General features: G+C 37.6%; 1 protein-coding gene across 3 annotated transcripts in view; it reads left to right on the forward strand.

The window, feature by feature from the left end:
- The window catches only part of CFAP91 (cilia and flagella associated protein 91), a 137,228-nt gene that overhangs the window by 71,932 nt on the left and 52,456 nt on the right, over positions 1-12,840 (forward strand). For all 3 annotated transcript variants that reach the window (XM_090265544.1, XM_090265486.1, XM_090265626.1), the window contains exon 5: positions 137-193. In XM_090265544.1, coding sequence (XP_090121670.1) covers positions 137-193 — 57 coding nt within the window. The remainder of the gene's footprint in view (positions 1-136; positions 194-12,840) is intronic.

Consider the following 12,840-nt stretch of genomic DNA (forward strand, 5'->3'; position numbering starts at 1 on the left):
AGTAATTTTGTGTGTGTCAGGTTTGAGGATTACCGATATATGCAATATTCAAGCTCGCTGATTTTAAAGTTGGAAGAAAGCTCCAAGTGCACACAATGCAAAAGTCCCATATGTTCGTGTTTTCCTTTCTCCCCAGGCCTTTCCTTCCATTCTATCAACAGATGCCACTCAACGTTGTTTTGGCATCAACCAAGTAAGTAACCATTATTTTGGAACTTCTTTTTCTAGTTTATTTTATTGTTTGCTTTCATATTTGTTTCCAGAAGATAGTTTTCTAAATAAATATTTTTCAAACTGTTGATGACAAACCATTAGTTGTCATGAAATCTGCTAGTGGGTCATGACCAGCATTTAAAAAAATAAAATAGAATAGAAAATAAGCAAAAGCATCAGCCATATGGAGGGTAAGTTGTTTTTCACTTATAAGCTTTGTTTTGGCTAGATACATACATTTATTTATACATATATAATGGTTTTGATGCAAGATGTATTTCTTATGAGTTATGGTAAAAAATAAAGTTGAAAAAATGCTTTAAATGTTCTTTTTTGCTTTCCTGAAACACACTTACTTGACAACAGTTCTTCAACATTTTATCAAGAAAGCTAATCCATCATGAAATATTTTTTGAAAACTAGAATTCTAATCTACACAAAGCAATGTGATATACAAAAATAAACAAAACATGATTTCTGTCCCACAAGGGAGTGAACCAGGGTGAGAGGGAAGTAGCAGACAAGGGCTGAATCTGGGATTAATGTGAAGTTCCCCAGTTTTTTATTTTAAGGTGAAGAATTCTAATCTACACAAAGCAATGTGATATACAAAAATAAACAAAACATGATTTCTGTCCCACAAGGGAGTGAACCAGGGTGAGAGGGAAGTAGCAGACAAGGGCTGAATCTGGGATTAATGTGCAGTTCCCCAGTTTTTTATTTTAAGGTGAAGCAGCAGATTAGGTAAAATGTCCCATTAAAAATCTAATTTTTGCTATACACTTTCCTATGTCAATATAACTTAATATTTCTATAAAAGAAAAGGCCAGAGTATATTCGTGAAATGATTGGGAAAAGAAACCTTTTCTGAGATCTCAAATTTCTGAATATAAATTTAGATAGGACTTGGCTTTCAAACAAGGATTTGGTTACCCTTAGTGATATAGCATCTTATGAATAGAATGTATGTTATAAAATGTCTTTAGTCTGCAAGGTGTCAATTACAATCCCAATTCTCCTCTGATTTTTAAAGACCGTGTATGTGTATGAACACCTTAGGCTCTTACCTAGATGGAGAATAGATTCTTTGCTCTCCCCCTAGACAGAGCAACTTTGTGTGGTGTCAGTTTACCTGGGGACAGCTTTAGACTTGTTTTCCATGAAATGCTTTGTATGAGCAAAGGGGCAGCTACAAGACAGATGGATCCCTATAGATAACTTTGGGAATTCTTTTAAAACAGGCTCACTGGATCACTTCTTTTGGAAGTAATAATTACATCAGGTCTACAAGTTGTTTAATTACTAGCGGGGAGTTCTGGGGTCTATACTGATGAACACTGGGCGCCTCACTTCTTTGTAAATAACTGTGACATAAGGGATGAAGATTCCCTCTGAGAGCTAAATCCAATAGTTGACACTCTAGGTAGTCTCTGTCTTTTTTTTTTTTTTTTTTTTTTACAATTGTTTAAAGAATGAATCAGAATAAACCAAAATAAGCCAAGATAACTCACTTAATTTATAAGCCACTAGAGGGCAGGGCCTGCATATGCCTGTCACCTGCCAGGGTTTCCATGTAAATAAATGCTGTAAGGAACTAAAATTCTTGCCAGCTCTGATATGTAATTTTTAAATTGAATTTATCATGGTGACATTGGTTAAAAAAATTATATAGGTCTGAGGTATACAATTCTATAATACATCATCTGTATATTGTAGTGTATGTTCACCACCCCAAGTCAAGTCTCCTTCCATCACCATTTATATCCCCCTTTACCCTCTTCTACCTTCCCACAGTCCCCTTTCCCTCTGGTAATCACCATACTGTTGTTTGTGTCTATGAGGTTGTCTTTGTTTTTGTGGGGTTTTTTTTTTCATTTTTTCTAATAGTTGTCCTATTACAGTTGTCTCATGTTTTCCCCATTACTCTCCCCTGCCCTGCCTACCTCCCCCTCTCCCATGTCAATCCCCACCCTGTGGTCCATGTCTGTGGGTCATTTATACTAGTTCCTTGACTAGACCCTTCCCCTTCTTTCCCCTCTTCTTCCCCTTTCCCCTCCCCCCCAGTCCCTGTGAGTCTGTTTTGCTCATTCGTTTGTTTTGTTCATTAGGTTCCTGTATTAGGTGAGATCATATAGTATTTGTCTCTCATGTTTTTGTTTTGTTTTTTTGCTTAATCCCTTCACCTTTTCATCCAGCCCTGTAACTACCCCTCCTCCCACCTCCTGACAGCTGTCAGTCTGTTTTCTATGAGTCTGTCTCTATTTTGTTTGTTAGTTTATTTCATACATTAGTTTCCACATGTGAGTGGAATCGTATGGTATTTGTCTTTCTCTAACTGGCTTATTTTACTTAGCATAATGCTCTCCAGGTCCATTGATGCTGTTGTAAAGGATAAGATATCCTTCTTTCTACAGCCAAGTAGAATTTCATTATGAAAATCTTGAAATCGAATGTTTGCAGGTTTACTTAAAAGTGATAATGCTTTATAGTAACTGTGACCTAACATGGTCATTATAATTAATCCAATTATAATGGGACAGTCACTAATTAATAGCCAAATGTCTTTACTTAGGGCAAAAATCTGATTATTCACCTGGGTTTTAAGAGCTATAAAGAAATGTATACAATATGATTCAATTTATATAGAATTCTAGAAAATTCAAACTAACCTATAGTGATAAAAATCAGATCAGGTGTTGCCTGGAGATGGGATAAGGAGAAGAGCAGGGAAGGGCATGATTACAAAGGGGCATAAGGAAACTTTGGTGAGGGAAACAGTGGATATGTTCATTATCTTAATTGTGGTGATGGTTTGTTTCATGGATACATAAATATATTGAGACATCAAATTTTATACTTTAAATTTGAGCCATTTTTATATGTCAATTATATCTCAATAAAATTGTTTAAAAAAAAAAAAAAAGAATATATCAGTATTCCTGCATGAAGTCAACCCTGGGATTTTGGCAGGATTGAGTTTCCAAGTAGTGAAGATGTTCTACCTTTTGTTATCAAGGATGCATTTGTCTAGGGACCAGTCGGCCTTCCCCAGCCACCCCTTTTCTTGGCTAGCTGTTGGAGTTGTTATTTTGGATTCCATGTAACCATCTTGGCAAAGAGGATAAAAAGCTACTATTGTAAAAATGTTCAATGGTGGTTTCCAGTTCCACAGGTAAGGAGCTCAGAAGTTTCCACTCTGTTCTAACAATAAGTAAAAAGTTTTTCTTGAATCCACAGAGAAGGGAGGAAGCAGGACAAACTGCTGCCCAAGATTAGAGAGAGAGAGACGGGAGAAATGTCTTCCTGAAAAGAAATTATGAGTGGAAATTGCCCTGGGAATCATTTGCAAGTAGGAAAACCTGAACTATAGTTGACCAGTTGCTGGAGGCTCAGTGTGGGAAACTCTGAGAATGAAAAACTTTAGGAGGATCTAGTCATGGGAAGCTTTCACAATTTTGTGAGATTTTCCTCCAGAAGTTCAACAAGATTTTTATAATAAATATTAGAGAAAAATCTTCTCATGCTCTGGCAAGGGGAGGGGAAAGAACATTTTGAAATATGCCAGAGCACTCTGTCGTTTTTAACAAGGTCAGCTCTGTAGAAACTACTTAATATCTGTGTTATTATCAGAGCCTAACTGACCTGGGTGAAGGGAAACAGCCAAACTTCAGCTCCCTCTAGCCCTTGCCTCACCTTAGGGAGCTGTAGAGAAAGAAAACTGAGAAACACATATGACGTTCCCAGTCCAGAAGCTCACTTAAAGACTGAGACCTAATCATAGGATGATAGAGTGCTTCCCCTCCCCACACCTTACCACCATATTACTGAAGGCCTATTATTTACAATAGTTCTTCTTGCTCAGTACATCATGTCTATCTCTCAAGTATTTAAAAGGCATACCAAAAACCAAAAAACACAATTTATAGAAAGCCTAAGCATAAGAACCAACATGGTGGGGATGTTGGAATTATCAGACAGTGATTTGAAGTGACTATTGTTAACATGCTAAGGGCTTTAAAGAATAAAGTAGACAGCATGAAAGATTAGATAGGCAGTGTAAACAGAAAGATAGAAATCTTAAGAAAGAACTAAAAAATACTAGAGATCAAAACCACTGTAACAGAAATGAAGAGTGCCTTTGATGGGCTCATTAGAAGACCGGACATGGCTGAGGAGAGAATTTCTGAACTACAGGGTATATTCATAGAAACCTCTAAAACTGAAAAGCAAAGAGAACAGAGATAACAAAGACTCAAAAAAGAAAAAGAAACAGAATATCCAACAACTGTGAACAATTGCATGACATATATGTAATGGGAATACCAGGATAAGGAAGAGGGAAGGGAACAGAAGACATATCTGAAACAATAATGACTGATAATTTCCCCAAATTAATATCAGACACCAGACTGCAGAGTCAGAAAGCTCAGAGAACACCAAGCAGGATAAGTGCCAAAAGAAAAAAAAAAAAAAAGGCTACACAGAAGCATACATCTTCAAACTAAAGAAAATCAAAGATTAAAAAAATCTGACAGAAGCCAAATACAAAAATACATGATACATGATCTCCAAAGGAACAAAGTGAGAATTACATTTGCCTTCTCAGAAACCATTCAAGCAAGAAGAGAGGGAAGTGAAAATTTAAAATGTTGAGAAAAACCTTGAATTCTGCATTCTGCAAAATTATCCTTCAAAAGTGAAGGAGAAATAAAGATTTTCTCAAACAAATAACAATTGAGAGAATTTGTAGTCATTACACCTACCTTGCAAGAAATGTTAAAAGAAGTTCTTTATAGAGAAAGAAAATAACATAGGTCAGAGACTTGTATCTACGTAAAGAGAAGGAGAGCATCAAAGACAAAATAATTGAAGGTAAAATAAACACTTGTATTTTTCTTAGTTGATATAACAGATGACAGTTTGTTTAAATAATAATAACAGTATATTTGATTATGTGTGCTTATGTATATATTTTATGTCAGAGTGGATTAAAAAACAACCAACTATATCTTGTCAAAAAGAAACCCACTTTAAATGTAAAGACACAAATACATCAACAGTAAAATATCCCATACTAACACTAATTAAAAGAAAGCAGCAATAGCTATAATAATTTTCAGATAGAGCAGATTTCAAATCAAGAAAAATTATCAGAGATCACTGTTTCCAGCAAAGCTATCATTTAGAATGGAAAGTCAGATAAAGTGCTTCCCAGACAAGGTATAGCTAAAGGAATCATCATCACCAAACCATTTTTATATGAAATGTTAAAGGGACACATTTAAGAAAAAGAAGAATATCAAAATATTAACAATAAAATGACAACGAACTCACAGCTATCAACAAATGAATCTAAAAAACAAAACCAAACTAAGCAAACAACTAGAACAGGAACAGAACCATAGATATGGAGATCATATGGAGGGTTAATAGCGGGGAGAGGGAAGGGGGAGAATGGGGGAAAATGTGCAAGGATCAAGAAGCTTAACTGGTAGGTACAAAATAGACAGGGGGACATTAAGAATAATAAAGTAAATGGAGAAGCCAAAGAATTTATATGCATGGCCTATGGACATGAACTAAGGTGGGGGGGATTGCTGGAGGGAAGGGTGATACAGGGTGAAGGGGGGCAAAGGGGAAAATTTAGGACAAGTGTAATAGCATAATTGATAAGATATACTTTAAAAAAAGAATTAGAGTATAAATCAATGGAATTAATCAAGGAAATCAGTAGAGAAAATAAACAAACCAAAAGCTGGTTCTTTGAAAAGATCACTCGAATTCATCAGTCTTTAGCCAGGCTAATTAAGAAAAAAAGAGACCAGAATTATTCTAATACCAAAAGCAGACAAAGACATTTTAAAAAGAAGAAAAATACAGACCAATATATCTCATAAATATAAGCATACATGCCCTCAACAAAATATTAGCAAATTGAATCCAACAATGTATAAGAGAAGTTATACATGTCAACAAAGTAGTATTTATTAAGGGTGTGCAAAGCTGGTTCAGCATTTAAAAATCAATTAATGTAATCTATCACATCAACAGGCTAAAAAAGAAGAACCACATGATCATAATTAATAGAGGCAGAAAAAGTATGTGACAATACCCAATACTCACTCATGAACTAGTAATAGATGGGAACTTGCTCAAGTTAATAAAGAACATGTACAAAAACCTACATCATCATAATGGTGAGAAACTCAAAGCTTTCCCACTAAGGCCAGGAATAAGGCAAGGATGTCCTCTCTCACTACTACTTTTTAGCATTGTACGGGAAGTCCTAGCTAATACAATGAGACAAGAAAAGGAAATAAAAGGGATACAAATTGGGAAGAAGAAATAAAACTGTCTTTGTTAGTAGATGAATGTTCATCTATGTAGAAAATCAGAAAGAATTGACTAAAAAAAAATCTCTCCTGGAACTAAAAAGTGATTATAACAAGGTTGTAGGATACAAAGTTAATATACAAAGGTCAATTGCTTTCCCATATATCAGCAACAAACCAAGTATAATTTTAAATTAAAAACACAATACCATTTACATTAGATTCAAAAAATGAAAAAGTGGACTTCTGGCCAAGATGGAGGCCTAGACTGAAATGCTTCATCTCCCTCCACAACTAAGAAGGACTACAACTACCGCAAAACCAGAAATAACGAGAAGTTCCACAAAATAAAGCTACATGGAAGTCCAACGTATGAAGTTATAAACAAGTGGTGCTTGTCCGGATGGGTAGGAGGGGCAAAGCCAGGGTGGAGAGGTCAAGCTGTGCTGGCGGTGGCAGCTGCAGCTACGAGCGGCAGGACTGAGATAAGCAAAGATGCCAGTATTTAAGGGGAGGCGAGAAGCACCTGGGGAGCACCTCAGGCTGCAGACCAAACCCGTCAGCTCACAATTCCAATGCTGGGGAAGGCAGACCCCCATTACCTCAGACTGTGAGGCCCAGAGGGCACAGGGATGGAGGAGGAGGCTCCCAGTCTCAGCAGAAAATGAATGGCAGGAATCCATCTTAGACCCCCGCCCCCACACAAAGTGCCACAGTGTAGTGAGAAGGGTCGCCCGGTAGTGAGGACTTCACGAGGGTCCGCCCTCTATAGCATAGGAGGTGTGACAGCCCTGCCTAAGAAGGAAAAGTAAAACAAAAACTGCCAGGATGGCAGGGATAATGATAGAGACCCTAATCACACAGCTGACCAGAAAGCAAATACGTGAATTAATGGATGAACAGATAGATAATCTTTCTGAGGCTCAGTTCAGAGCTATAGTTATAAGACAGCTAACAGAAATAACAGCAAGACTTAATCAAGACAGGGAAGGAATGAAGGCTAGTCCTGCTGAAATGAAAAAAAACACATACGAAACAAGTGGTGAAGGAAGGAAAACCAGGGATCAAATCAACAAATTGGAACATAGGGAAGGAATAAACAGTCAGCCAGTACAGGAAGAGGAAACAAAAAGTGAGAAAAATGGGGAGAAGCTCAGAAACCTCTGGGACAACTATAAGAGAGCAAACATCCGAATTATAGGGTTGCTAGAAGGTGAAGAAGAAGAACTAGAAATTGAAAAATTATATAAAAATATAATGAAGCAGAACTTCCCTAACTTGGGGAAGGAAATAAGACTTATAGGTCCAGGAAGCACAGAGAGTTCCAAATAAACTGGACCCAGGGAGAACTACACTAAGGCACATTATATTCAAAATGTCAAAAATTAAAGATAAAGAGAGAATCTTAAAAGCAGCAAGAGAGAAGAGAATTATGTACAAAGGGGTCCCAATTAGACTATCAGCTGATTTCTCAAAGGAGACTCTGCAGGCAAGAAGACACTGGCAAGAAATATTCAAAGTAATGAAAATCAAAACCCTACAGCCATGATTACTCTATCCAGTGAAGCTGTCATTCAGAATAGAAGGACAGAGAAAGTGCTTCCAGGACAGAGTAAAACTGAAGGAGTCCATTAGATCCAAACCACTATTATAGGAGATGTTAAAGGGACTTGTTTAGAAGGAGGATCAAAACTATGAATATTAAAATGAAAACTGTATCACAACAACCAACAACGGAAGCTAGGGAATCGAAACAAAGGCAAACTAAGTAGGCAATGAGAGTGGAAAAAGAATTATAGGTATGGAGAACATTTTGGGGGGAGGTCAGTGAGGTGGGGAAAGGGGGGAAAGGGAGGTAGATGGTACAGGAATTAAGAAGCATAGTAGGAGGGAGTGGAGTAAACAGGAAGATGTTGAGAAGAGCTATATGCACAACCAATGGGCATGGACTAAGGGGGGTACAACTGGAGGGAGGGGTGTCGCTGGGTGAAGGGGAGCAGAGGGAAAAGAAATTGGGACAACTGTAATGGTGTAATCAATAAAACATTTTTAAAAAAGTGAAAAAGTGATTTCCGACCAAGAGGGAGGCCTAGACAGACACACTACGTCTCCCTTCACACTAAGGAGGAATACAACTACCTCAGAACTAGAGACAACCAGAAGATCCAGAAAATCGAGCTGCTTGGAAGTCCAACAAAGATATAAAGAAGAAATACTCAATCAGATAGGTTGGAGGGGTGGAGCTGGGGTGCAGAGGACGTGGTGTAGTGGTAGCAGCAGCGGTGGCAGCAGCAGGTTGGTGGAAAGCACAGTCACATGTTTTTAAAAGTAGGGAGGGACATCTGGGGAGTGCTCCCAGCACCAGACCAGACCGCACAGTTCACAGCCCCAGTGCAGGGGAAAATAAAGCCTCATTGCTTCTGACTATACAAACCAGTGGGGGTTGGGGTGGAGGAAGAAACCGCTCTCAGCATAGTCCATTCGTTTAGAGGCTGCCATGGTCCTAGAACATCAGCAGACCCATCCACTCTGGGAACAACGGCCAGGGAAACAGCTAGAGGTGCCAGTCCTGTATGGGAAGCAGGAGAAGTACCTGGGTGGCATTGTTCCCTCTCAGACCCCTCCCTAACATACAGTGCCACAACATGGTGAAATGGGTCACCTGTTATGATGAATACCTAAGGCTCCACCCCTTACAACATAACAAGTGCGACAGCTCTACCTAAGACACAGACGCAAACACACAGAAGCCTGTCAAGATGAAGAGACAGAGAGGTATGGCCTAAAAGAGGGAACAGATCAAGGTTACAGTGGGAGAACTAAGCGACAAGGAGATAGCCAACCTAACATATGTAGAATTCAAAACACTGGTGGCAAAGATGCTCACAGTCTTGACAGATATGCTTAAGTATGGCAAATGCATAAGGGAAGAAGTGAAGCTATGCTAAGTGAAGTGAAGGAAAATTCACACAAAACCAATGGTGAAGGAAAGGAAATCGGAGTTCAAATGAATTATTTGGAACATAAAGAAGAAAAAAAACAGTCAGCCAGTACAGAATGAGGAAACAAGAATTGAAAAAAATGAGGAGAGGCTTAGGAACCTCTGAGACAACTTTAAACATGCCAACACCGAATCATAAGGGGGCCAGAAGGAGAAGAGAAAGAGCAAGAAATTGAAAGATTATGTGAAAAAAATAATGAAGGAAAACTTCCCAGATTTGGTGAAGGAAACAGACATACAAGTCCAGGAAGCACAGAGAATCTTGAACAAGCTAGACCCAAAGAGGGCCACACCAAGACACATTACCATTAAAATGCCAAATATGAAAGATAAAGAGAGAATCTTAAAAGCAGCACGAGAAAAGCAGAGTTACCTTCAAAGGGATGCCTATAAGACTATCAGCTGATTTCTCAGAAGAAACTTTGCAGGCAAGAAGTATTCAATGTGATGAGAAGCAAGGACCCACAACCAGGATTACTCTATCCAGCAAAGCTATCATTTAGAATGGAAGGGCAGATAAAGTTCTTCCCATGCAAGGTAAAGCTAAAGGAGTTCATCATCACCAAGCCATTATTATATGAAATGTAAAAGGGATTTATTTAAGAAAAAAAAGATCAACACTATGAATATTAAAATGACAACAAACTCACAACCATCAACAACTGAATCTAAAAAGTAAAAATAAAAACAAACTAAGCAAACAACCAGAACAGGAAGAGAATCATAGGTATGGAGATCATTTGCAGGGTTATCAGCTGGGGGGGGGGCAGGAAGGGGAGGAAATGGTGCTGGGATTAAGAAGCATAATTGGTTGGTACAAAATAGACAGGGGGAAGTTAAGAATAATATAAGAAAGGGTGAATCCAAAGGACTTATATGCATGACCGATGGACATGAACTAAGGGGGGTGGAATTGCTGGAGGGAAATGGGGGGTACTGGGTGGAGGGAAGCAAAGGGAAAAAATTGGGACTACTGTAACAACATAATCAATAAAACATATTTAAAAAAAAAAGATTTAAAAATAAATAAAATAAAATTAGGGAAAACCATGAGAATAAGAGAAGCCACGTGGCCTGAAAGGAGGTAGATGGGAATTGGCTAGGAGGTCTGGGGGGTCAGGCGGAAGCCATGGGGTTTGAAGAGAGTCCTCCAGGAGGTCTGGAATAAGAAAGGGGAGACCCACTGGGAAACCTGCCTGGAGAACACAGAGGCATGGCTGATGGGGCTAGAATTGCAGGGACCTGCCTAACCAAGCATGGCTTAGTGGAAGATGCCTGAAATGCTGAACTGTGACCAGGAATACTGAGCTGTGGACTTCTGCTTTTCTGAAAGACAGTACCTCTCACTGGTGAATTCTGAAGCTGGCCTGGCTTGGCAGCGAGAGGCAGTATTAAGTGTTTTGGGGTCTTTTTAAAGGGAGTGGGACATAACAGGAGAAACTCACCATTATTCTGAATCTGTAAAACTTTTAAATAAACCCCCTTTCCTTTTCCACCAAAAAGAAAAAAAAGAAAAGAAAAACTTAGTATAAATTTAACAAAATATATACAAGACCTATGTGAGGAAAAGTACAAAACTTTGATAAAAGAAATCAAGGACTAAATAAATGGAGAGATAATCCATGATCATTGATAGGAAGACTCAATATTGTCAAAATATCAGTTCTTCCCAACTTGATTTATAGGTTCAATCTCAATCTAAATCCCTACCAAGTTATTCTGTGGATAAACAAACAAACAAACTGATTCTAGCACTTTTATGAAGAGGTAAAAGACCCAGAATAGTCAGCACAATATTGTAGAAGAAGAACAAAGTTGGAGGACTGACACTACCTGACTTCAAGATCTACAATATAATTGTAGTAATCATGACAGTGAGGTATTGAGGGAAAAAAAAGACAAATAGATCAATAAAATGGAATAGGAAGTTCAGAAATAGACCCATATTCATATAACAAACTAATCTTTGACAAAAATAACAACAGAGCAAGGTTAGTCTTTTCAACAAATGCAAATAATGCACAAGAAAATCTAGACACAGACCTTATACCCTTCATAAAAATTAACTCAAAATAGATTACAGACTTTAGTGTAGAATGCAAAACTATAAAATTCTTAGAAGGTAAAATAAGAAAAAAAAACTAGATTACATTGTGTATGACAATGACTTTTTAGATATAACACCAAAGGCACAATTCATTATATAAATAATAGATAATCTGGATTTCATTAAAATTAAAAACTTCTGTTTTATAATAGACAATGCTATTGAATAAGACAAGTTATAGAATACGGGAAAATATTTGCAAATGCATATTTAATAAAGGACTGCTATTCAAAACACTCTTAAAACTCAACAAGAAACAACCTGATTCTAAAAAGGACCAAAGATCTTAACAGACACCTCATTAAAGAAGATTAACAGATAGCAAATAAGCATCTGAAAAAATGCTCTACATCATATGTTATCAGGGAAATGCAAATGCGAACAATGAGATACCACCACTATTAGAATGTACAAACTCTAGAACACTGGCTACACCAAATGTGAACAATAAGAACTCTCATTCACTGCTAGTGCAAATATAAAATGCTACAGTCACTTTGGAGACAGTTTGGTGGTTTCTTACAAAACTAAACATACTTTTACCATACGACCCAGCAATCATGCTCCTTGGTATTTACCCAAAGGAACTAAAAACTTACGTCCATGAAAAACCTGCATCCAGATATTTATAGAAGCTTTATTCATAATTGCCAAAACTTAGACGCAACCAAAATGTTTTTCAGCAGTTGCATGGATAAATTGAGGTACATCCAGACAATGGAGTATTATTCAGCACTAAAAAAACAAAAAACAAAAACAAAAACAAAAAAGCTGTCAAGCCATGAAAAGACATGGAGGAAATTTAAATAGATACACATTACTAAGAAAAAGAAAGCAATTTGAAGGGGCTATATTCCATATAATTCCAACTATATGACATTCTGGAAAAGACAAAACTATGGAAATTAATAAAAACAATCATTGGTTGCCTGAAACGACTCTAAAAAATTAAGTATTTAAAAATGCGAACATTCAGTGGAGTGCATAGTAAAAGAATAGGATTTGGTAGCTTTGTGAAGTTTCTCTGTGTGTAGTTTTGCTGGGCTAGAAGGGAAAATCTAGAAGAGTATGGGTGTAGTCAACAGTGCAAGCTGCTGGTCCCTGGGTGGTAGTGAGGGAGGAAGGGCCTGGACTGAGGGAATAGAGCAGCAGCACCGCTGAAAGGACACCAGAACCAGAGTGAGTTT

The sequence above is a fragment of the Furipterus horrens genome, unplaced genomic scaffold, assembly GCF_987537825.1.
Source record: "Furipterus horrens unplaced genomic scaffold, mFurHor1.1.pri manual_scaffold_1, whole genome shotgun sequence".
Classification (NCBI taxonomy): Eukaryota; Metazoa; Chordata; class Mammalia; order Chiroptera; family Furipteridae; genus Furipterus; species Furipterus horrens.